This window comes from Rhododendron vialii, chromosome 5a (genome assembly GCF_030253575.1).
Source record: "Rhododendron vialii isolate Sample 1 chromosome 5a, ASM3025357v1".
Taxonomy (NCBI): domain Eukaryota; kingdom Viridiplantae; phylum Streptophyta; class Magnoliopsida; order Ericales; family Ericaceae; genus Rhododendron; species Rhododendron vialii.
Window position 1 is genome coordinate 7,940,386 of NC_080561.1, and position 23,047 is coordinate 7,963,432.

The window sequence follows — 23,047 nt, forward strand, 5'->3', positions numbered from 1 at the left end:
AGTAAAATTTTACACTGATGGTGAATAAGATTTATTCCATCTTTATAATTGCCGAGGGCTTTCCTCAATGGATTTTGTGGAAATGAAAGAAAGATTGTACTTTGTCCTTCATTGTTGGAGAATAAAAAAAAAATAAAAAATACACTATTACCCACCGTACAGTTTTTTTTGACAATTTTGTTTCATTGTTCTCTCCTTCAAAAAAAAAAAAAATTTTTTGGTCCACAAAAGATTCAGAAGAGAGACCAAAGTTGCAGCCCCCACAAGGAAGAGGGGCTTTCAACCACTATAGCATTTCAGCAAGTACCCATCGAAAGAGCCAAACTCACTATGGCAGACCTTTTGGATTAACCTCTATCCATTCGTTACCACGGGTCCACAACCCCACCAAAGTAGTAAGAGCATCCGTACCGGTTTCTCTATATTTTGGACCAATTTACACCTTTAAAAGCCATTTTATTATTTTAGCTACACATTTTTAAAATGTCTACTGCATCAGATTCCCTACATTAAAATTATCCCATCAAAAATATCATTTTTTATTCTAAAAAAAAACACCAAACCAAACACCCTCTCTCTCTCAACCCCACCCAAATACTCGAAATGCCCTTTTGGCTCCACCTAAATCAAGATCTGTATCCCCAAATACGTGAATCAAACCCACCCATACAAACGTCTTCACCAAATTAATCCATCCCCTCTCTCTCTCTCCCCCCCCCCCCCCCCCCCCGCTCTCTCTCTCAATCCGAAAGTTGAAGAGATGAGGAGTTGCCAAATGAAGAAACCCATTTGTGCTACAGGTAGCAAATAGATCCAAATCCTCCAATTTTTACAGCAGAATACTGCAATTCCCTCAACTAATATCAAAATCTTACCCTACAAGAAGGAGCAAATTTCTATTTGCTCCAGATCGAGAACATGGAACAAGAATTTAGATAGAGAGAGCTCCTGATCTAGAGAGACTTGACGTCAAAAGGGGAATAAAAATAATAAAATAATTAGTAGTCTATGAACAGTTGCTCGGTACCTTAAACGAGCCACTGTAGCATTTGTAGAAAATTGTTGATAATGACGAGCCACAAACGAGGCTGATGCAGCAGCAATTTTGAGGTTTGGCTGTCCACTTTTGTTTACAGAGATGTTTAGTGAGTGAGATGTGGATACCCTAACGTATGCTTCGGTATCACGTTTAAATTCGTCGAGTACGAATACTGCTCGTAAAACATTGTATATATTGCAAAATATATATAATTTTTTTGAAGGACACGTGTTTTGAAATTAGGCAAATAAATTGAGATTGAGGAAGTACTACATATAAAAAATACTCACGTACATGTAGAAAAGATTTTAACTCATGTCCTTCTAATGAGAGGGTGTTTCCACTATTTTTTTTTTGTCTACAACTTCTTGCATTTAATAACATTGTTTTCACTAAACTAAAAAAAGAGGTACAAAAATGACATTTTTTACCTTAAACATGAATACTTCTCAGAATATTTAGACAATAGATTAAATTTTTAATTCTCTCGAAACGAATCAATAATTAACAAAATTAACATATGCGAATTTTGTTCGAGGAAGAACAGAACTTCCCTTTTGCACTCTTTGGTTGGTGAAACTCTACTTCGAAGTTACCGGGGAGGATACCTACCTTGATTGCGAGTCCAAGCACAAAACAGAAGCTGCCTGTTCTCCTTCTCTCTGACATTCCTCGCTTCTGCTTCGAGAATATTTTAAGTTCTCCGCAAGCTATCTATCTTTTTAGGAAAATTCTAAAATTAGTCATGGCTGACGATAGTAAATATGTGAATGTGTATTAAAAAATATAAAAAGTGCACAAAAATACGTATTTTTCTTGTCTTTTAGTTTGTTTATCTGGACTGACAATAGCAGCAAGTCCGATCTTTTTATGGGCTATCGTTTCTACTTCAGCAATCGTTGTTCGTCCCAGTATAACCAAGAACTGAAGCCAGCTTAGAAACATTTGGGAAAAAGCTACTCCGTAATTCAGAAAAAAAAAAAGTTGGGTCCTTGGTTTTGGGTGTGGTGGTTTAATGGAGATTGGGCTCGTCGATTTGTTGAGAGCGGCCTGGCTCGCTGCCACGCTGCCTATACTCGTCGCTTCCATACCCTCTTCTCACCTCAATTCGTTTCGCGAACTTGTGCTAGGGTTTGCCAAGAGAGGAAAGATCATGCAATCGTCTTCCAATGTACGTCCTTTCATCTTTTTCCCACCCTCTCTCTCTCTCTCTCTCTCTCTCTCTCTCTCTCTCTCTCTCTCTCTCTCTCTCTCTCTAAATAGATATAGATATACACGTTTGTATTCATATGTGTGTGTGTGTGTTATGTACTCATCTGTGTGTGGGTAGCTTGAAAGTTGAAAGAATTTGAACCGGCGGGTGTTTAGAAACGGAGTTGGGGAAAAAAAAAAATGATTGCAAATGGTTATTTGTAACTAAGTCACATATGGCGGTGCATGAGCTCGAGCGTGAAAGTGTCTTTTTAAAGCATCCTAAAGTACTAGAATTCGCCAGGCCGCGGATTGGGAGCGCGAGGGCGGAGCGAGGATTGAGAATCGGAGCGGAGGGTCCGACGGCCCTAGTGAATGATTATGTGGCTAAGATTTATGTGCTTGAGTTGTGATTGATTTGGAAGGTTTGTTTTGGATTTATGAGGACTTGAATAACATTTTGAGCACTGTTTATGTGTGATTTTTACAAAATTAATGGAACAAGAGCTGGGTTTTTGGAATATTAGGTGAATGAAAGAGAAGAACATAGGTTGGTCACGGAGGGAGATCATGCAATCTTCCGATGTATGTCGTTTCGTCTTCTGCCCTCCTCAATGTTAGATATATACACATGTATATATATTCCTATGCTTGTGTATGTGTACACCTCTATTTATGGGTAATGGTTATTTGTAATGCCCTCTCAAAGTGGGTCCCATGTATATGTAGGTCTCACCCCATGGGAGAGGAGCGGTACCTATGTAGCATGGACACTTCGTTAGAGGTCACGTACCGGTGTCGGACACCGACACTCTCCGAATACTCTCCTGACACGTGTCAGACACTCATTTCCAAGTGTCCTAGTTTTTTTTATCTATGTTTTCCATTTGGACACTCCGGGGACACTAAAAAAGCTCTAGACACTCTCAGGCACTTGGAAAACAAGTCGGGGTTGATAAAAGAAATAGTAGGATTCTTAAAACTTAGAGAAGTCATGTGTTTTGGGTGACGGGTGATGGTTTATTGGTTAAAAAGGCACACAAATGATCAAATGCTTTTGGTCGAAATACTTTTATGAATGATATGATGGTGGTTATAATGTAACGTATATGTGGTGTTACATATTTACAATTAGAATCTTAATTGTTTTACCTTTTCTTCATGTGATAGTATACATATATGCTTTTTAAAATGTGTCCCCTAGCGTGTCGTGTCCTCAATTTTTTTAAAATTCGCATGTCGGAGTGTCAGTGTCGTGTCATGTGTCCGTGTCGGTGCTACATAAAGCGGTACAAATAACCTTTGCATCTAAAATTTTCTCGTTAGTTAGCTTAGTTTACCATGTTGCATTCCAGCTACGTATTTATCTGCTTAAGATGGAATTGGGAAATTTGTTTTGGATTTATGAGGACTTTGAACAATTTTTTCAAGCATTGTTTGAGTGTGATTTTTACCAATTTTATGGAACAAGAGCTGGGTTTTTTGAAGTAATAGATGAATAAAAAAAAGAACATAGGTTGGTCATAGGATAGGGGTTGGCAGACAGGGCTGTGGCCTTCCCAAACTTCTGCAAATTCTCATGAACCGCACCCAATATTTTGTATATGCTAGATTAACAGAACTTAACTCGTATCTATTTAAGGAAGGTAACTCTTCTAAAAAGCAAGTTCAAGTTATACAAATTTTCATGTGTTTAAGCATATTAGATAGGCAAGTGGGGTGGTAGCCTGTAGCCAAGTTGGAAGGCACTATATACCCCCATGCACAAGACCAAGGGTCAAGTCTCACTAACAACACTAACACCTTACACAAGGCCAAGGGTCAAGTCTCACTAACAACACTAACACCTAACACTTCTTGCATGTTCTCAAAAAAAAAAAAAAGCATATTAGATAGCCTTCTCAGCCTGAAAGTGAACCTAGGGAGGGAAGTGAGAAGTAACTTGAGCTTCGAAGGAGGGCAGGGAAGGACATACAAGACAAGTTGAAAAGAGAAACTAGTATTGCCCCCTTCAAATACGGTAGCCTATATCAATTAGATATAAGTTAACCTTAGCCTCTCTGAAATCCAAACAATTTAATGTGGGCCACTTTTCGAAGTTTCGGCTTCCGCCACTGTGTCGAAAAATGATCAGGTTATTATTACCTACCTATTGATACATTTCCAATACACTTTCCCATTGTAGTTATCTGTTTTCTTTCACTTGCACTAATACATGGTTGTGCTGTACTGTTGATCTGCAGAAATTGAGTGTACCTCAGAACTGGTTCTGTCATTTTTATGCTTTGGCTGTGGTTTGGACAACATTCTTGTTGCTTGCCACTTGGTTTTACGCGCATAACATGGCACCATTGGTCTCTGAGCCATTCCAGTACTCCTCTATTGCCACGTACTTGACAGGGGCGTCAAGTATATTTTCTTCGCATAAATCTCGTTCAAGCGCCCTAAAGCATAGATATAGGGTTTGGCAATCTGTATTTCTGCTTTTGTTGATGGAAGTTCAAGCTCTGAGACGCCTTTATGAGACTATATATACATTCAAGTACAGTCCCTCAGCCCGGATGCACATATTTGGCTACCTAGCTGGCTTGTTGTAAGTTTCATGAGACTTTTATAATCTGTTTTGTTAATCTGTAGTTCTCTTTATAAAACTTTTATCGTTGTTTGAATTTGAGTTTGAGAGAGTTACTCGATTCTGGAAAATAGGAGATCTTTTACTTGAAGTTGAACCTCCCATGGTCAAAATATCCATGGCAACCATGTAGTAGACTTGTAGGGTTTTGGGCGTTGATCAACATATTGTCTTCCCTCTTACTTTTAAGGGAGTATTTGTCTCGTGTATTGTGCCAATGATCTTGGCATTATTCATATTTTTAGTGTGGAAATCATACTATATGCTTTCCAGCAGAATTGTGAAGGTTCAAGGATCAAAACTGAAAAATGTATCAAGGCAGTTTCTGTTGTCATGCTAGCAAGTAGCAAATATAGCATGTGTTAACATTTAAGTATTGAAAATCTTATATTACGGTTATGACACCGTGATCCAGCATAAAAATGGTATCTTTCGATCTGCTTATATGATTTTGATATAGGTTATTTCACTAACATTTAAAAGTTATTTCACTAATCTTTTGGTATCTTTCTGAGGATAGTTTCTACGCAGCAGCACCACTTTCACTTTGCTGCACATTTGCACCGGAGGTCTTTCAATTTGCAATGAACCACGTGGCTGAGTTTATAGTTAAAGGAAAGAATCAGATGTTTCAGATCCCAAACAGTGAATTTGATTGGTGGGAATTTGTGGGTCCTCTTATGAAACTTCGGTGGAACTCATGGATTGGAATGGCTATATTTTTCTGGGGTTGGATTCATCAGCGCCGTTGTCATGCAATTCTTGTAAGCTTCTCGTCTGTCATGTTCATTTGTTTTATTGAGATGCCAAGTGCATAATCAATTCTTTTTTTGGCCAACGGAACAGAAATTGCTTAAAATGTTACTCAATGACTTCTGAGATCTCATTTGTCTTCTAGGATAGTATAGCGAAATATATTATCCGTAAGTATAAGTCGGTGCAGCAGTTGAAATATATGATTTGTGAGATCTCATTTGTCTACATTTCTTGATTTGATTGCTAAAAGGTCTGGAATTTTGTTTCATGGAGGTCTAAAACTGACTTCTGGTATTTAGTGGCAACAGTCGCTTTTGAATGATGATATATTCACAATAAAATGTATTATACGATTTCCTGGTCCATTGTCGCCGTCCCCTTTCTGTGGTTGTAGATTATGCAACAGAGAAAGTTGGTGGAAATGTTACTTGCCCATTTACAACTGCTACGATATATTCTGCCTTTTCTGTTATCACTGACCGAATCATTTCATTTCGGCCAGGGCTCATTACGGGAGAACTCAGAACAAGCTGATGAGTACGTAATCCCTCATGGCGATTGGTTTGACTATGTCTCATCTCCGCACTACCTAGCTGAGATCGTAATTCTCTCTTGTCCCCTTCTTTTTGTTTCTTTCTTTTCAAGTAATTTTTTGTTGTACCGAGGAACCCACAGTTATTTGCACCTAATTTTGCGATCTCTTCTCTTATGAAGGTTATATATGCTGGTCTTGTGGTAGCTAGTGGTGGTACAGACCTCACAATCTGGTTACTTTTTGGATTTGTGGTATTGCTTCATTTCCTTCACTTGAGAAGTTATCAAGAATCGCGAATTGCTTTTGTTTTCCGCGTAATCTGTCAATTCTTGTCTGAAGACCTAGTTTCTTTCTTGAATTGATGTGGCAGGTGGCGAATCTTGCTTTTGCAGCGGCAGAAACACATAGGTGGTATCTACGTAAATTCGACAATTACCCTAGGGACCGATTTGCCATTATTCCGATTGTATATTAGTGCTTACACTACAGAGAAAGGGTTCCCCAGGAAATCCGAAATCATCCTAGTGACTGAACCCTTTTTTGGCGTTTTTTTCGCCAAGTAAAGCTTTACTTTGTTCAATTGGTGGCGGCATTTGTATAGACAGTCATCCACAGGGTATGATATGTATCTGTTGTTTCATTAGTAAAACACCAGGAAAGGACAGAAACTACGTTGCTGATAAAAAAGAACAGAAACTACATACTCGTAAAACCAAGGTTCAGAAACGACGAAACCAAGAACTCTCGCTACGTTCTCCTCTTCTTTTGCTACCTAAAAGTATACTATTGATCAGGCATCGTTTTGGAAGTGAGGTTTTTTTTTTTTTTAAACAATTGGATGAAAATATTGATTGACGACTTCAAAAACAAGTAAAATTGGCGTGAATGGCGACTCCAGAAATTGTTTGGGATGGGGTCATTTACGTAGCTAGTTCTATAGAGATACAAATTTGTTCATATCGAGATTACTTGGATATATACTGGAGCAGTCTTCAAATCCAATGCCATACATATCTAGTCATTTAAATGCAGACGTGATCGAGCTTGTTTCTGGAGTTGATCGGGAGATCCACATGCATTAGATGATTCCGAATACATTTGTGTCTAGATTGGGATCTAGGGAAACTTGGTAATGTATCTAATTTAATTTCGCAACTTGAGATGCACTTTAAATAAATTAGATTGGGTAGGGAAACTCTATGAACCCGCCCCATTGCCGTTCCTACGTACGCCCTAGATTCAAGCCAATTCAACAATTTCCCCTCGTACCCCTTGTTAGCTATGTTTGCCATCATAAAACCAAAATCAAACCACCAATAGAATCCAAAGTAAGTTCAATCCACCACATCAAACACCGTTCGTTTCCTCATGTTTTATTATCAGCAGAAAATAAAAGGAACCTCGCCACTCACACAACCACGACCAATTTATGCATACATATCGACACCCCAGAATACCGCAGGTTGATTGGTCCGGTGGCTCCGGTCAATGCTTTTAATCAGATCCATGTCCTCCTTGGTCAGCTCAAAGTCAGAAACTTTGATGTTCTCCTCCAGTCGCTCGAGTTTCGATGACTTTGGGATGACTACCGTGTTTCGCTGAATACCCCACCGGAGAACAATCTGAGCCACAGTCTTTTTATATTTCTCAGCTAAACCCTGAAACCATGGAATCAAAGGGCAAAATCGTTTAGACACCTTAGAATTCCTGAAAGCGATTATATTCTTTTGCCATAAGATTAGACGGATACAAAGTTTTAACTTACTTTGAGAATGGGATCGTCCAAACATGACACAGAACCAAACCATTCGGTGTTAGCCGTGGCACCACCTAGAGGGGTGTGGGCTGTGACGCAGATGCCGTGCTTTTGGCAGAATTTGACGAGAGAATCACGCTGGAAGTAGGGGTGTGTTTCGATCTGGTTCACAGCAGGCTTCACTTTAGAATAAGCCAAGCAATCTCTAGTAAGGAAAATGTCATAGTTGCTGCAAAATAAAATAAAAAAAATGCCATGAAGAAATTAGAAGTCCTGTGATACGTGAGAATTATCTACAATTGAGATGGTACAAAAGAATGGGAAAAAGAGCAATATAATGCGGAAGTGTCCAACAGCAGAGAAATCCGCCTTAATTGTGCTTTGAGTTGCCAGATATTCCATAGCAAAGTACTATGAAACATATTACTATGATAGGTAAGAGGTGAAAATGACAAAGAGAGGTATGTTACAAGAGTTTCGCAAATACAATGCTTAAGGAGATATTTTTTGCACAATTAAAAAGTTCTTGTTGAGCCAGAGGTCGATAGTAGTCTGTGAAGAACACCTTTGGGTATCTTCGATGTGAAATTAACCAAATGCAAATCTCTCACGTCAACTAAACATCACCCATTCAACTATACATGACCACAATTAAAAAAGCAGAAAAAGGTGACAAATCCGAACACAGAAACGTTGACATTATATTCCTATCAACTTTCAAAGAGGGGACAAGGTATAGGCTATATAACACTGGGATGAGATCAAAGGGTCACTTTTTTGTGTTGCATGCCTGAAAGTTAATAGGAACTCCTCAACACCTCATAGCTTATTGACCTAAAATAAACAGTTTTTCTTCCCGTCTTCCAGGATTGTGAGAGCGAAATAGACTCAATAGACAAGCAACAACCGTATAGTATATTACCATGTTATGTGGTGCCCTATATCATTAGCAAATGACAGAAAATGGTAACTCAATGCACCTGATTCCTATGCTCTGAACTAAACCCATGGAAACCAGATCTTCCATGGCATGCCAGGTAGATTCCAAGGATATCGTCGTGTCTATGTCCAGCACACCATCATCACCCAAAGCACTATCAGTTGTACCAACTCCTGCAAGTGTCAGAAATATGTCACAAAAGATTATCGAAATTAAAATTAATAGAAAAATCTTAACCCATCGTGTTAAGAATCCGCAAAAAATTTATATCAGTGAGCAGTTCTGGGACTCGTACCCATTAGTGAATCTTTGTCACATGCTATACCACATGGCGGTTAAGGTGCAAATAATACCATATAATCTAGAATTCTAAATGCACTTTTCACAATTTCTACGCACTTCCACCTTCTTATATGTACTTTCACCGCTTGAAACACATTTTTCGAACCTTACCCACCTCCCAATGGGTTATGATTAGCATTCCCTAGTAGATATATCCATGTAGATTACAGAACATCTGAAAGTATATTAAGATGTATACATCCACATGGTTCAGCCACCCGCAATGTGCCAGTGCCACTGCCTCATAATGACACTAGTTTAGGTTCAGAAATCATTTGCACAGTACTTGAATGGGTATTCAAGTCTACCTATCTTCCACTACAAAGTATCCATCCTAAGATCTCAATCCAAATTACACTCTGCACCACTTCATATGAGTTACAATGTTAACATTTGTAAGTTCTTCACTCTGTAATTTCATCAAAGAAACCCAGTTATACAGTCAAAATAAGTTTTGAGTTATTCAGCCCTTTGATCTTGCGTCCTGACATAACAGCATGGAAACAAGATATATTAAGGTGAAACGGAAGGTGGAAAGCACCAGTATGCCTCGTGGCTATGGGGAAGTGAACAAGGTATAAATCCAGATAATCAAGCTGAAGCTTCTTCAAACTGTCTTTACAGGCTTCTAAAACATGTCCATGATCTGAATTCCAAAGCTGCAGTCAGGACAAAATACAATAAGATAAATGTCACTACCAGGACAATGAGTGATTAATGACAGAGCAAAACAAAAAAGAGTAGGGTAAATTTGTATGACTAGCCTTGGTAGTAATGAAAAGATCCTCTCTCTTAACAAGCCCTGTCTGAAATGCTTCAGCGAGTGCCTCACCAACTTCTGCTTCATTCTTGTAATCAGCTGAAAGCACAAATTTATCGGCCATCATCTACCAGAAAATAGCTCAAAAAGATTTTGTGGAAATACACTGGAAACAATGGCAAAGTAAACTTAATGGTTAAATTCTCATACATCTACTGGTCTTATATTTGCTTTGTAAACCAGCCCCAAGAGGAACATCAATGTTTCAAACTTCCAAAATCCCTTGAACATTATACGAGGTATGGAATGCAGATAATGATATCATGCATCTGTTGTATATGAGGGCTGATTTTCTGGCATAGGAGGGAACTGGTAAGTACAATTTTAAAGAGAGTGCTATGCCATTTCAATGAGGACATAGTTCAGATTCCACAAGAGGAGCAAGAGATTCCTCGTACTTCGTACAAAACTATGTCGTTATTTCTTACCCTCAACATATGGTAGTCGTGCCATTGCATGTCAGTTGGAGAAGATTATAGCAGAAAACATGGCATCATTATGAAATTCACAGGGAATTGAGGAGTTGAGGGAATCGGCTTTCCCACAAAAAGGTAAGGGTGGTTCTTTCCACCTAATACTCAAAATCTATTGTACGCCGGAGCCTAGTGCATTAGGTGGAGCCTTGTACAACCGAAATGAATTCAGGGGGTCATTTCGTTTTTGGAGCTGGGATGAATAGGTTCACAGGCTGAGAGAATCAAGGATACCCAGAATTCATGGAGTCATTTCGTTTTTAGAGCTGGGATGAATAGGTTCACAGGCTGAGAGAATTAAGGATACCCAGAATTCATGGAGTCATTTCGTTTTTAGAGCTGGGATGAATAGGTTCAAGGGATGAGAGAATTAAGGGTATCCACCAGAAAAACTAATCCAATCCATAAGGATGTACAGAAAAATACACCATTCTTGTTACTTGACCAACCATCACGAGAAGCACATACAACGGGTACGCTAATCACTAAGATTGATGAAGTAACAATTAATGCAAAAACAACTAGTTGGAAAGCAATGGTCATTCTTTTACTTTCCTACATTTGGGGGCACTATCCTCACTTCCTTTATTTATCATGGCATTATGCAAAGCAACAGGTGCCCAAAACTATAAGATCAGAGTTCATGTTATGAACATAATCAAGGTTTATGGAACAGTATATATTGTTTTATAGTGCCAATGATATAACACATTAAAACTCATCGCTCATTTAAGCCACCTAAGTTTGGTTAATATATTCTAGAGGTTCCTCCACCTTTAGCCAGTGGATTTTAGGTAGGAACCCTCCAAGAAAGCTAACAAATGGAATGGAAGAATGAACCCTAAGTAACACTACAACAAACTAAGTGACAGTTTAAAGGGAAATGGCAAATTTGAAGCTCACTTCTCCTGCTAAATTCTCTTCATCAACTCTCACTTGAAATCCCACATTTTTTATTTCTTATTTTTGATAGGCCACGTTTAAAACTATGAAAATGGTACAATACTTCACCGTTGACCGATCAAAATACCTCACTCAAATTTCACGTTAAGATCTCAGCACAACTGCGTAATAAAGATATAGGAGTATCAAAGAACCAGTGACTGTTGACTAACAGCACACTTGATCCATTTCCATCAAACCCAATTCACATGAGTGCGAAAATGTCTCTTGACAAACATTTTAAATTGTTAAATTCGTGATGACATGATTTGAGAGAGAGAGAGAGATTGTGTACCGGCACAGTCGAAGTGGCGGTAGCCCAGTTTGATGGCGCTGAATAGGAGGGTTTTGATGTCTTTTCCGTCCATACGCCATACGCCGAGGCCGATAAGCGGCATCTTGAAGCCATTGTTGAGCGTTATCGCCATTTCTGAGAGCACCCAGGAAAATTGATGTTCAAAAGAATGCACAGGGTCATCTACGGCTTCGCCCTTTATAGTGTGGATATGGAAAAGAGGGGCACATCAGGGTACCACACCTCAGCCAAATCTCTCTTACATATACCCATCTAAATATGAGAGGGGCGTGGCACAACTAATATGCCTCTAATATTTTTGTTATGGCCTGGGTTACTATTTGGTTGTGTCCCAAACTCTTTTCTACTACAAATGGTATGGACCACACAAATGTATAGTAGATAAAAGGCTTGAGGCACCATCTACCGGTGTCCAGGGGCATTGAATAATTTTATTGAATAATTTTTTTATAATCACGGGCAATTATTCCATAGGCTACCACCATGTGATGTCATAGCACCCTGTCACATAATCCCTGGGTGGATGGGGAGCGTAAAAGAATTTTTAAAAAATCTCCCGATAACTATAATTTATGAGTGCGATAATTAAGAGCGGAAGCGAAGGTTATTTCAAAGAATTATGTGACTAAGCTAGAACCGTTATCTACCATATATTTTCGTGAGTTCATACATTTAGTATTGAGCACCACGAAAAATGTGTGGTGGATAAGGATACTTGGGCATTAAGTGACGGTGCTCATAACGACCAAATAATTTTTCACCCGCCACACCCTCCCGCGTATGCGTGGGCCTCACAATTATATATGTGGGCTCATGCATATATTAGAGAGGCGTGGTTAGAGGCACCTTAGGTCCCATCGGAATATTACCGTATAATTTAAGTCACATAAATACACACGTGTGAGCGAAGACTATGTGTATAAGTGTTTTTTAAGAAAGATGTGAACTCCTAAGATTTGTGAAAAGCGAGAATTATGATCAAGTGCAAAGAACACGAGCTGAAGAAAGATTATGTGACATTGCGTTGGGCTTTAGTTACATAATATGTGTGTTGAGACCGAACGTGAGTGTGAAAGTAACTCTTGAAAAACATTTTAAATTGTTAAATTCGCGATGACATGATTTGAGAGCAGAACCGTAGGGTAGGAATTGAGTGGACAACATGATTTGGAAATTATGAGGAAATGTCTGATACACATGAATCCGATAAGGTAGATGTAGGGTTCGTAGATGGTGCCTCACACATATGTATCTCAATATGTGTCTGATGTACATGAGTCCCATAAAGTAAATGTAAGGTTCTCGTAGATGCTGCCTCACACATATATGTGTCTCAATCTGTGCGCTTCTGTTCCTAATATTTTTGTTGGAAATTTTGACCCATCTATCTATACTAATCTGATAGTATTAATTAAGAATATCTTATCCGTACATATTAATTAAAAATATCTTTCTGCTCTGGACAGTTTCCTATCTATGCTAATTAAAAGGAGTTCTGGTTTTGGACAACTTTTAATACATGTGATAGAATTTTACTCTTTTTTTTTTTCCCTGCTTTTACTACTTGGTGAATTTTAAGGATATACATTGAACTTTGATTTTAAAAGACGTTTTGTGCTAATTTCAAACTTAAAATAAACAAATAAGACAATATCCAAGTAATACTCCATTAGATTTTGTTTTTTTGATCTTAACCAAATAATTTAAGATGACCATCTAATTATACTTATCCTTCTCCCTCTCTTCTCTATCCTCTCTTTGAGACGTTCAAATGACCCTAGGCTTGCATCGCTTGCCTCACACTTAGTTTTTTCTTTTGGATATGTTTAACGCAACAACTCAAGACAACATTTAATCTGGGCGGAATACAACCCGGTTAAAATAAAGTTTTCCTACATAGACAGCTGAATGCAAGCCAATGAGCATCTTTGCTCTTCTCCCGACAACACCACACACACATCCATCGTCTTGAATCCGCCCAAACCTTGACATCCTCCACCATAGCACTGATCTCCCAAGAAAGAAAGACGGGAAATATCCCCCATCAATCAACACCATGGGGCAATGCAGGTTTTTTTTCCTATACTTACAGATGAGCAATTCCCAGCAATTCGAAGACTAAGGCTCACAAAAAACCAGAAGAAGCAGAAAAAGAATAAATGGCACTAACCATTGGTATACCAAAGCCACCATCTTGAAAATAGTACTGTGAATCTGGACCATTTATTTTCTTTCTTGGACACTTTCATGGACCGAGTTTTATGTATCCTAACATCCTAGGGAGGTATATATTTCGTGTGTGTAGAGCTCAATTTCATCTCAGTATGATTGCACTGGAATATCAATTCATTGCAATTCATTGCCCCAAAAAAGAAGGAAAATGCTTTGGACATAGGTGTTAAGATACACATCCTGACACATCTTTGCAGCCGTTTGATGAGCATGGAACATCTTTGTCAGTAGCACTACTCAGAAAAAATATAGTAGAATTTATGTTCAGTTTGATCGCGTCATGCTTGGACTTCCTTGTGAAAGAATGGCTTTCAAAGCATCCTTCACATAGGGGTATCGAAATTGGAAACCCAACTCCTTAGCTCTGGCAGGAAGCACCTTTTGTCCTTCCAAAACCTGCCGGAAGCCCTTTTGTCAAGTTCCAGCAAAATGAAAGTAACGGTGGGAGGAAAGCAAAAACAAACCACAACAGAAAAGATTCCTTACCACTGAAGCACCTTCTCCAAGCACCGCTTTGAGTGCTAAGTCAGGTACAGGCAGCCAAGAAGGCCGACCCATAACAGACCCCAGTTGGGCACACATTTCCCCAAATCGAACGGGATTAGGTGCAGTTCCGTTTATAACACCTGACATCAGGATCACTTTTAGATTCAGTACAAATTACAGAAGAGCCTAAAACAGTATTAATAATATGATGCCTAGTAAGTGTCAGATAGATCATTTGTTCAGCTAAGTGAAATCACCAAAGCAGGGCCATTTCAAGGAAAAAACATTTCAAAGCCAACCAAAAAAGACTAAACACGTGAATGCAGATGTATGATGATCGATGATCGCATCTTTGAATGCATATTTGGGCCTGTTTGACATGGATTGGATTACAAAACCTGTGAGGCCCCACACTACAAGCACTTGGATGCAACAACTAGTGTAGGGATTGCACGTCTGTTGGGCATGCAATCTCTCAGAAATTGAACACATCAGATATTGGGGATGTGTGGTATTGGGATTTTCTCATTCCAAGTAATTCACTCTTGGTCCAGTCAAACAAATAAGCGCTACGAGAATCAATGGTTCCAGCTGCGGTGACAACTGAGGAATAAAAAAGCATCCTCAACAAATCTCCCACTTCTGGAAGTCTGAACCGCCAACAAAGATGGTGGATAAAATATTGCTGGTTTCGCACAAGGCCCACGCTAGCTTTTTAGGATAACAAAAACACGAAATCAAACAAGATTGCCTACCGATCAAAAAAAAAACAAGATTGCCTGGGTCAATACTTGTATGGGAAATTACAATAATGTTTTTCTTAATAGTTACTTAGTCCTGTGCTTTGCTCACTTGATATCACAAAGGAAGTGGTCAAGTGGGTATTGGGTGATGATTAAAGGACACATAAAACCAGCAGTTCACTTCCACTCTAGCATTTTCACTTTTCAGCTAGTTGCCCTTAGCCCCTTACTCTCTCAAAGAGTCCGTTGAAAAATTGGTCAATAAAGAAAAGTTACCTTTATAAGATGGATTAGATAAAGCTTCGTATATGAGATTCACTATGTCGTCCAAATGAATCCATGAAAACCTACACAACCAAGAGAAGAATCTCTATGACGATAATTAAATCAATCTCAATGAATGTCACAAAACATCTAACAGATAGTTAAGAATCATAAGACAAGCAAATTTGACATTTTTTACTATTTGGTCAACATTTTTAAATTTTACTGTTCTGCCCTTGATGATGAATTCGAAGCCACTTTTGCTTTGGAAATGATGTTAAACGATTGTTCAGTAGCTTGGTACAAGTTTATGGAACAATTCCTAGGGATGACAAAACTTTATGCAATACCATTGTCTTCCAGAACCCAAAGGTCCGCCAGCAAACATCATGAACAGAGGGATCATTTTGGCTGCACAGTCTCAAGAAAGAACATTGTTTAGTAAAATGCAAAAGAGCATAGAGTGATTTTTAAGTTCAAAGTACCAGATATTTTGAAGGGCATATCTTTGCTAATTCCGAGCAGATGCAACCAAATAATTGTAGCAGAAATTTTAAGGATTATAAATTAGATGATAAATTAAGAGGATTGCTACTTGAATAGTTTTATGGTTTCCTTCCCATCGTTCAGAGGAGACACATAAGCCTGAATAAATTTTCCCACAGGGATTCCGAGGTTGATAATGTCAATTTTATCAAAATAACATCCATACAAGTAAAAAGAATCGGAAGCTAAAATCATACCTAGAGCACCACCATCTTTACCAAGGACCACGCCAATGCGAATAAGTGCTACTCTAACATCCTTGTTAACTCTGAGAGCTGTTGCTTCCCATTCTCGACAAACCTGGTAAGGGTATTGCGTTGGTAGGATGAAGGGTTAGTCATTTTTCATGTTTAGAAATAGATTAAAACTGCAAGTCTGAGATAAACCATTTCTTACCTCAGCCAAGTAATCATTTCCCGATGGACTTTGCTCATTAAATACTTGGGTTTCGCTAGTGCCTGAATATTTGCGGAAGGTAAAAGGAACATTAACCACACTAGTGAATGCTATTAGAGATTCAATGAGTTCTACAAGGGGTGTTATGCCTTCAGCTCTTAATAAGGCTTTAGGTGTTGGATCGAGTTTGCCTGGCCCTAGTATTTTTTTCTTAGCTCTTTTTGCTTGTTTTGCTCTGGTGCTATGCTCTGGTGTTGGGGTTTTCCTTGTGTATTCAAGTGTTGTATGGTGTTATGTCTTGCTCAAAGATGATCAGCGGATAATACTGAACTTTTTAATAACTCCAAAGAAGGAGAAAATGGTACTAACAAACTTGTTTGAAAGACAGCCATGAATAAATGAGAAAGAAATCATATTTGCAGAGACGTACCATAATAACCTACTGCTGTTGCACTAACCAAAACTGTAGGCCGGACTTCATCTTGTGAGTCATTTATCAATTCTACAACCTTCATGACAAATAAGTAACAAAATTTTCAAACCAGAATGGAGAATATAAACAATCATTGAGTGAGGCTATAATGACCCTTCCAAAAGTAGAAAAGAACATACTCTCTCCGTTCCAAATTGCTCGCCCCTTGCACTATTTTGGGATGTGTCAAATTGTTAGTCCTCTTTGAAAAGTCAAAACAAAATGTATTCAATCTTCCAAAATAGTCCCTTTTTCCATAACAATGGTTTCATTCAAAAGTTGAAATATAAGGGCATTGTTGGAAATCAATGTATCTTTTTAAGTGTGAATGCATTTATTGCATGTCTCATAAAAAGTTGGATTCCCTAAAAGGGACCAGCAATTTAGAACGGAGGGAGTAGGTTTGATTTTTTTGTAGTGTAGAGAATGGCAAAGGAAAAAGTTGAATTCCCTAAAAGGGACCAGCAATTTGGAACGGAGGGAGTACGTAAGATTTTTTTGCAGTGTAGAGAATGGCAAAGAAAATATGGATGGTGACCTTTGAGGTTACTCTTATCCTGCTAGTCTTGATCTCTTTCTTGATCTGCAGTATGTAGGACATCAATAAGCATTTCTGATTTATGGGCGCAAGTAGTCAACTGACTTGAGGCATTACAATCCTACTTCTGTAAGTAATTAGAAGCAAACTATGTATAAAAGCTTCGATAGCTACTTCTTGGAAGTAGCATAGAAAGCACAATCCAGGTAGTCAAATAAGTTTGAACTGCTAACCTCGGGAGACCATCTTGTACTAATGGGCATTCCAGCCAAATTTACAACTGCATTCGAACCTTGAATACATTCCTTCCACTTTGGCTCCTCTGCGATCACAATCCCTGGGAATTCCCTGACTAAATTGCAAGGAAAAGGAAGAGAAGGAATGCTAAGAATCAAAAGTTAAATTCCAGCTCCAAGAACAAAGATAAAGCAAAGAGTTTATCTTCTAGAGTTGCAATGAAAAAGAAAGTTCTGTAGCTTAAACAATAAAATACATACGATACATTGATTGTGAGTTGGAACTTGAAAAATAGCTAATAGGGAATTCCAAATCAAGAAAAAAGAACCAGAAAGAAGTGGTCCCGCTGGCGACGGATATGATAATCATTTGGTAAATGGCTGAAACCAGGTAGATTTGCCCCTTAATAGAAGAAAGAGGGTGGTATACTAGGATATCCACTATATTGCTAATTTCATAAACACTATCCATTCGTGCAGACAAATAAATGTTGGTATTACCTTCTTACCCGGAAAAATTAACTGAGCATTTGATCTTGATCGCGTCAAGACGCAAACTCTGTGATTATCTGCATTCCGAAGGTAATAAAATAGAGCACTTAGCCATCTGATCTGTTCACACTGCTCAGAAATTCAAGAATCAAGAACTAATGCATACATGTACGTGTGCATGGAGAGGGATCAAGTTCACAATATGAATCCCGTAAAAACAATCACTTTCAAACTAAGTAAATTCATTCAAGGCAAACATCACATGCAGGAAATCTGGAATACAACATGACACATCGAAAGCTATCTGGTCATGAAACACCATATGCTAATAATGGAAAATATTAGAAGGGATAGATGTTTCAAGCTACAGTTATTGATAATCATAAAATAACGTAAGAAGGGGGACAAAAGGTGAAATTCTGGCAACAAGAATTTCATCTTGCATTCCCCTCTCCCTAAGTGTAATTGTTTGGGAGGACCTTCCCTTTTAATTTTTCATCTTGCATTCGACAAACTGGCTTTTACATCCACCCTTTTGCCTGTGCGGTTGCAGGATTTTATCTCAGCGTAACAAAATGTATAAAAAAGTTTATGTATACAAACAATATATTAAACAAATATATTTATTTTGGTTGAAAACTTATCAGGCCTAGTTTATTTTGTTTTATTAAGCTGTATGATCTACTTACTTACGAAGTTATGTGAATTTTCATTTACTCTGGACTTGTGAAAGATTCAATGCAAACAGCATTAAATTATATGCATAAAAAAATGAAATTCTATTGTATTTTTTGAATCTAAACCCTCTAAAAGCCCAGCGGAACTGCCCCTGCCCTGCAACAACGGGGGCTTCGTGCATTGGTTGCCCTTTTAGTTTACAAACTGGCTTTGGTAGCAAATTGACTTAGGGAGAGGGGAAGAAAATGCATGCGGATATCAAGCTTTGGAGACATATGCAAAGAGTGTCAACATTCTTTGAGCTGGATTATCTCAAAGAAAGCTAGTCCGAGGATTAGACCTGTTGGATAGCTTAATATACACTATTGGGTCCATTTCCTAACAGCTTAAGCTTTTGAGACAATTGGCAACTAACTTAACTTAACATGGTGTCAAAGCACAAGTTGCAAGAAGTCTTGAGTTCAAGACTTTCTGTTTGTATTTGATTTCCATTTGCATTATGTTTCTTCTCTTTGCATTATTTGCAGTATGTATGGATGTTTGCATCTCCATGTGCGAGATAGGGTTGGATTGAGGGAGGGTGTTGAGAACTTGATATATATTGTTAGGTCCATTTCCTAACAACTTAGGCTTTTGGGACAATCGGTAACTTAAAAGGACCTTGATGGGTATTGGGTAAGACTTCAAAGAGGGATGATTTTCCATTGGCAAGGACCAGTACTATGAGAGCCACTAATAATTGGCTTTTTTGGTGCGGAATGCCAAGCCATGAGAAGATTTTGGCTATTAATATTTAATAATGTGGTCCGGACGAGGCAAGTCGTTATCAACTATTGTTGCTTTGCAAGCAACATAGGGAGTTCATATCTCATGTTCTCACTTATTGTATTGTGGTTTGTGATAATGTGTGGAATGCCTTGCGTGTTCCCCAATCAAAGCCTGGTTGCAGAGTAGGGTGATAAAGCATAGGAAGAAGGCTTGGCTTTTAGCCTGTTGTGTGTGATGTGGAAATACTGGAATTCCTGGGGTGAAAGAAGTAGGACACTGGACGTATCTACAACTTAAGGAGCTGATGAGTAGATTAGTAGAATGAATAACACTATTTCAGGCATCCATGTAGGAGGACATTCCGGGGCTGCTCCCTTATCTTGATCAAGTTCTGAATCTGGCAGATGCTCTTGAAACATAAGAAGCATATAAAGTTTACAAACGCACTTTTGCATCCTGTACAGGCCGTTAGTTTTTTTAACTTTCTATTTTAGGGGTAGATTTAGGTGATTAGGTCCTAATCTGACTTAACATGGGGAGCTGATAGCGTTCCCTTTAAAGTTAGTCCTTAGTAGCACGAAGCGGGAGCGGGAGTGGGGGAGCAGAAGCACCTAGAAGCTCCTAAGGTTGGGAGTGCCTAAGGAGCGTATATAGATTACAAATAAATACATATATAGAATATCTTTAAACAGTTAACCATTGCAGGAAAAGTAATACTTATTGAGATTTTTCCCAATCTTAAAGGGTAATTAATGGAAGTTAGATATTTCCAATTTGCCAAACTTCTTGATTGATATGATTTTCATATTTTTATTTCCAAAATGGCATTATTTCCTTAAAAGTAAGAGAATAACTGTCTTAACAGCTGATAAGCTCCCATCTTAGTTAGGAGCGAGCTCCCGTCAAGCTCTCATCTTGGGAGCGCTGATTCGAGCTCCTGTCTTGGGAGCGCACCCATTTTATAAGGATCCTGCTATTAAAAGTTAGTCTAAGGAACTTACTAACAAGAAAAAGATCCGACAGAATCCACCAAATTAACGTATTGTGCTTGCTTGTGCCTCAACCATACAATTGTAGCAATGAATAATTCATTAGAGTTACAACTAGATGGGATGAGCGCAACCTGCCTGTAGCCTCTGTACTAATCTTCTACCTATAAAACCTGTAGCTCCTGTTATGGAAACAGTCATCTGATTTTCCTGCAAAAAAAATTAAATTTCCAAGGAACCAAATCTATCTGATTCAAGTCCATAAAAAAGGTGAACACCAATACTATTTCTGGGCCACAAAATGCTTAAGGTTGAACATGTGCATCTTGCAAATGCTTTAACTTCGTTTAACTAGCCCAACAGATGGATCACTCCACTGATGAACCATATCTCAGTAAAGATGCCCAACAGATACGCTGCACATCCTCACCAACCATGAAAGGGAGAAAACAAGATACTAGCATAACTTTGCAGTTGAGGAGGCAAACATTGTGTACATCAACGGCATGTTTGCAAGTTCAGCCGTTCCTTCAATTTATACGATGAGATTTGAAGAACAATGTATAAAGAAATGCAGACTGAAACAACTTTAGCAAAAAGAGGGAATGGCCTGAGATGATTGTGGGACATGGAATGACAGAGGTTGTCTTAGAGTTTGATTCTGAAGCTGCTATCAATATGTTAAACAAAGGCTCATGACCAAATTCACCCTGCAGCAACATGGTGGAAGAAAGCTGAAGTTCAATTGCCCAAACGCTTAGAGCGGGGAATCGTGCCCGCCTTGCCAAGCTTGGAGCTGATCAAGAAGATGCACCGTGGTTTCTTTTCAGGTGATCCCACGAGTTTCTTTTCTGTTTTTTCTCTTCAATTCTGTCGCACCAAGGTATTATCTGCTTGCCTTAGGTCACACCATTTTTTCCAACCTCTGAGATGATGTTATTCATAGTTTTGCCACATGAAATTTGACATGTATATGCAAAATGTTTATCAATCTACCATGTCATGTGAAGCGAATCAAATGCACATGACCAGAACTTCGATCATGCATTTATGAAGGACCAAAAAAATTGAGAAAGTAAGAATTAGATGACCTATTACATGCCGTACAAGTATCGACATCTTCAAAAAGTTAGCCATAGTTCCTGGCTTCTCAGTTCTCGCTCGCTTTAGAGAATTCAATGTCTTGAAGGTAGAATTTAACCAAGTTTCAACCACGATCCAAATGACATAATTCTAGCTAATAGTAAATATTACTTTACATAGTTCAGCTCTTCCATCAAGATATATGCCCCATTTTTTAGTTTTTTACTTTTTTTTTTGCTCGGCGGAAGTCAACATTGTTATAGTTAGTGAGGTTTGATGCCCTGTCAAACACATGGGAGTACATTGTGTCTACCAGTTGGCTACCACTCCAGTTGCGAATCTCTGCATACACAACTCTGGACGCAATAGTGTCCAGAGTTGCGTACATAACATTCCTCAAATTATATGCCCCGCTTAGTTCGGGTTCAGTCCACATACTGCTCTTTTAATACATATTGAACACGCACATCGTCGACATCAAAACAGATACGGACTATACGGCTAGCGTAGTCACAATTGGAAAACCAGTTAACGGAATTATCAGAAAGCATTACCTTCTGGGATTGAGCATAGACAGCGTCGGTGCTTACACACAAAATCCTGAATCTCTTAACCTCGTAAACCTATACAACAAAGCCGACCCGTAAATAAATCCACACACCAAAACTATTAATGTTTCAAACAAGAACCGACAATGCAGATGCATGCCTATACCTGTATACATACAATTAAGAGAGAGAGAGAGAGAGAGAGAGAGAGAGAGAGAGAGAGAGAGAGAGAGAGAGAGAGACTGACCGAGGAAGATTGGGAGAAGTGGAGGGAGGGAGAGATGGAGTTAGTCCAGGCGAAAGAAGTAGCACCGCATAGCTCCATTGAGATTGCTTTGAATCTCTCTCTCTCTCTCTCTCTCTCTCTCTCTCTGGGGAAAGTGAAGATTGAGGAGAAGTCCGTCGCTTCGCTGTTCAATTAACAGCCACACCAATTAACGCGCCAATATCCATTACCCTTTTGCCCCCTTCAATTTGTCTCATGCTATATTTCGAACTTGTGGAAAGTGGAAGAAAAATGTGAGGAAAATTGTATTGGGCATAGTTCTAAAATGTTCTATTTTCTATCAAAACCAAGCAATAGGAGAGATTTTTTTTTTTTAATACCCTTCGTTTCTCTTTTTTTCCACAAGTTCCAAACTAACCATTACGGCATTACGCATTGATTGTTTTTGAAAATAAAAATTGTCAAATCAATTTCAGACTTCGTCTCACAAATAAGAGAAGAAAAATGATTATGTCATAAATTTCAATGCATAAAGAGTTTTGTACTTTGCACATGTTATAATCATTTTGTGCATATAGTTTTAAGGAGTTGACTTTAAATAAAAAGAA

The 23,047-nt window shown here is 38.5% G+C and overlaps 3 protein-coding genes across 4 annotated transcripts; 1 reads left to right on the forward strand and 2 right to left on the reverse strand.

The window, feature by feature from the left end:
- Positions 1–1,659: 1,659 nt before the first annotated feature.
- On the forward strand, positions 1,660–6,802 carry LOC131325142 (polyprenol reductase 2). The gene is made up of 6 exons (XM_058357223.1): positions 1,660–2,210; positions 4,474–4,823; positions 5,383–5,626; positions 6,121–6,219; positions 6,333–6,404; positions 6,524–6,802. Exons 1-6 carry the CDS (start codon positions 2,055–2,057, stop codon positions 6,626–6,628), a joined length of 1,026 nt encoding a protein of 341 aa, XP_058213206.1. The 5' UTR covers positions 1,660–2,054; the 3' UTR covers positions 6,629–6,802.
- Positions 6,803–7,449: 647 nt separating this feature from the next.
- LOC131325143 (NADP-dependent D-sorbitol-6-phosphate dehydrogenase-like) lies at positions 7,450–11,995 on the reverse strand. The gene is made up of 6 exons (XM_058357224.1): positions 11,722–11,995; positions 9,956–10,050; positions 9,733–9,850; positions 8,890–9,022; positions 7,919–8,138; positions 7,450–7,811 (listed from the first exon to the last, which is right to left on the reverse strand). The coding sequence occupies exons 1-6, from the start codon at positions 11,852–11,854 to the stop codon at positions 7,581–7,583; spliced, it is 930 nt and encodes a 309-aa protein (XP_058213207.1). The 5' UTR covers positions 11,855–11,995; the 3' UTR covers positions 7,450–7,580.
- Positions 11,996–14,044: 2,049 nt separating this feature from the next.
- LOC131325141 (epimerase family protein SDR39U1 homolog, chloroplastic) lies at positions 14,045–22,623 on the reverse strand. Of its 2 annotated transcripts, none has more exons than XM_058357222.1 (13): positions 22,461–22,623; positions 22,220–22,288; positions 20,717–20,783; positions 18,165–18,224; positions 17,653–17,771; positions 17,420–17,464; positions 16,840–16,918; positions 16,410–16,471; positions 16,211–16,313; positions 15,818–15,878; positions 15,480–15,550; positions 14,461–14,600; positions 14,045–14,370 (listed from the first exon to the last, which is right to left on the reverse strand). In XM_058357222.1, the coding sequence occupies exons 1-13, from the start codon at positions 22,536–22,538 to the stop codon at positions 14,239–14,241; spliced, it is 1,086 nt and encodes a 361-aa protein (XP_058213205.1). In that variant the 5' UTR covers positions 22,539–22,623; the 3' UTR covers positions 14,045–14,238. The 2 variants fall into 2 exon arrangements, with proteins under 2 accessions (XP_058213205.1, XP_058213204.1); XM_058357221.1 differs by having other exon boundaries at positions 20,717–20,792.
- Positions 22,624–23,047: the final 424 nt, after the last annotated feature.

Coding starts and splice junctions, on each gene's coding strand:
- LOC131325142 (XM_058357223.1), top strand. CDS start 2,055: ATGGAGATTGGGCTCGTCGATTTGTTGAGAGCGGCCTGGCTCGCTGCC. Junction 4,824..5,382: donor GGCTACCTAGCTGGCTTGTT/GTAAGTTTCATG, acceptor TTCTGAGGATAG/TTTCTACGCAGCAGCACCAC. Junction 6,405..6,523: donor GGTTACTTTTTGGATTTGTG/GTATTGCTTCAT, acceptor TTGATGTGGCAG/GTGGCGAATCTTGCTTTTGC.
- LOC131325143 (XM_058357224.1), bottom strand. CDS start 11,854: ATGGCGATAACGCTCAACAATGGCTTCAAGATGCCGCTTATCGGCCTC. Junction 8,139..8,889: donor GTTCAGAGCATAGGAATCAG/GTGCATTGAGTT, acceptor TTTATTTTGCAG/CAACTATGACATTTTCCTTA. Junction 7,812..7,918: donor TGGACGATCCCATTCTCAAA/GTAAGTTAAAAC, acceptor CCATGGTTTCAG/GGTTTAGCTGAGAAATATAA.
- LOC131325141 (XM_058357221.1), bottom strand. CDS start 22,538: ATGGAGCTATGCGGTGCTACTTCTTTCGCCTGGACTAACTCCATCTCT. Junction 16,472..16,839: donor AACAGCAGTAGGTTATTATG/GTACGTCTCTGC, acceptor GCAAATATTCAG/GCACTAGCGAAACCCAAGTA. Junction 14,601..15,479: donor ATCTAATCCATCTTATAAAG/GTAACTTTTCTT, acceptor TCCTGATGTCAG/GTGTTATAAACGGAACTGCA.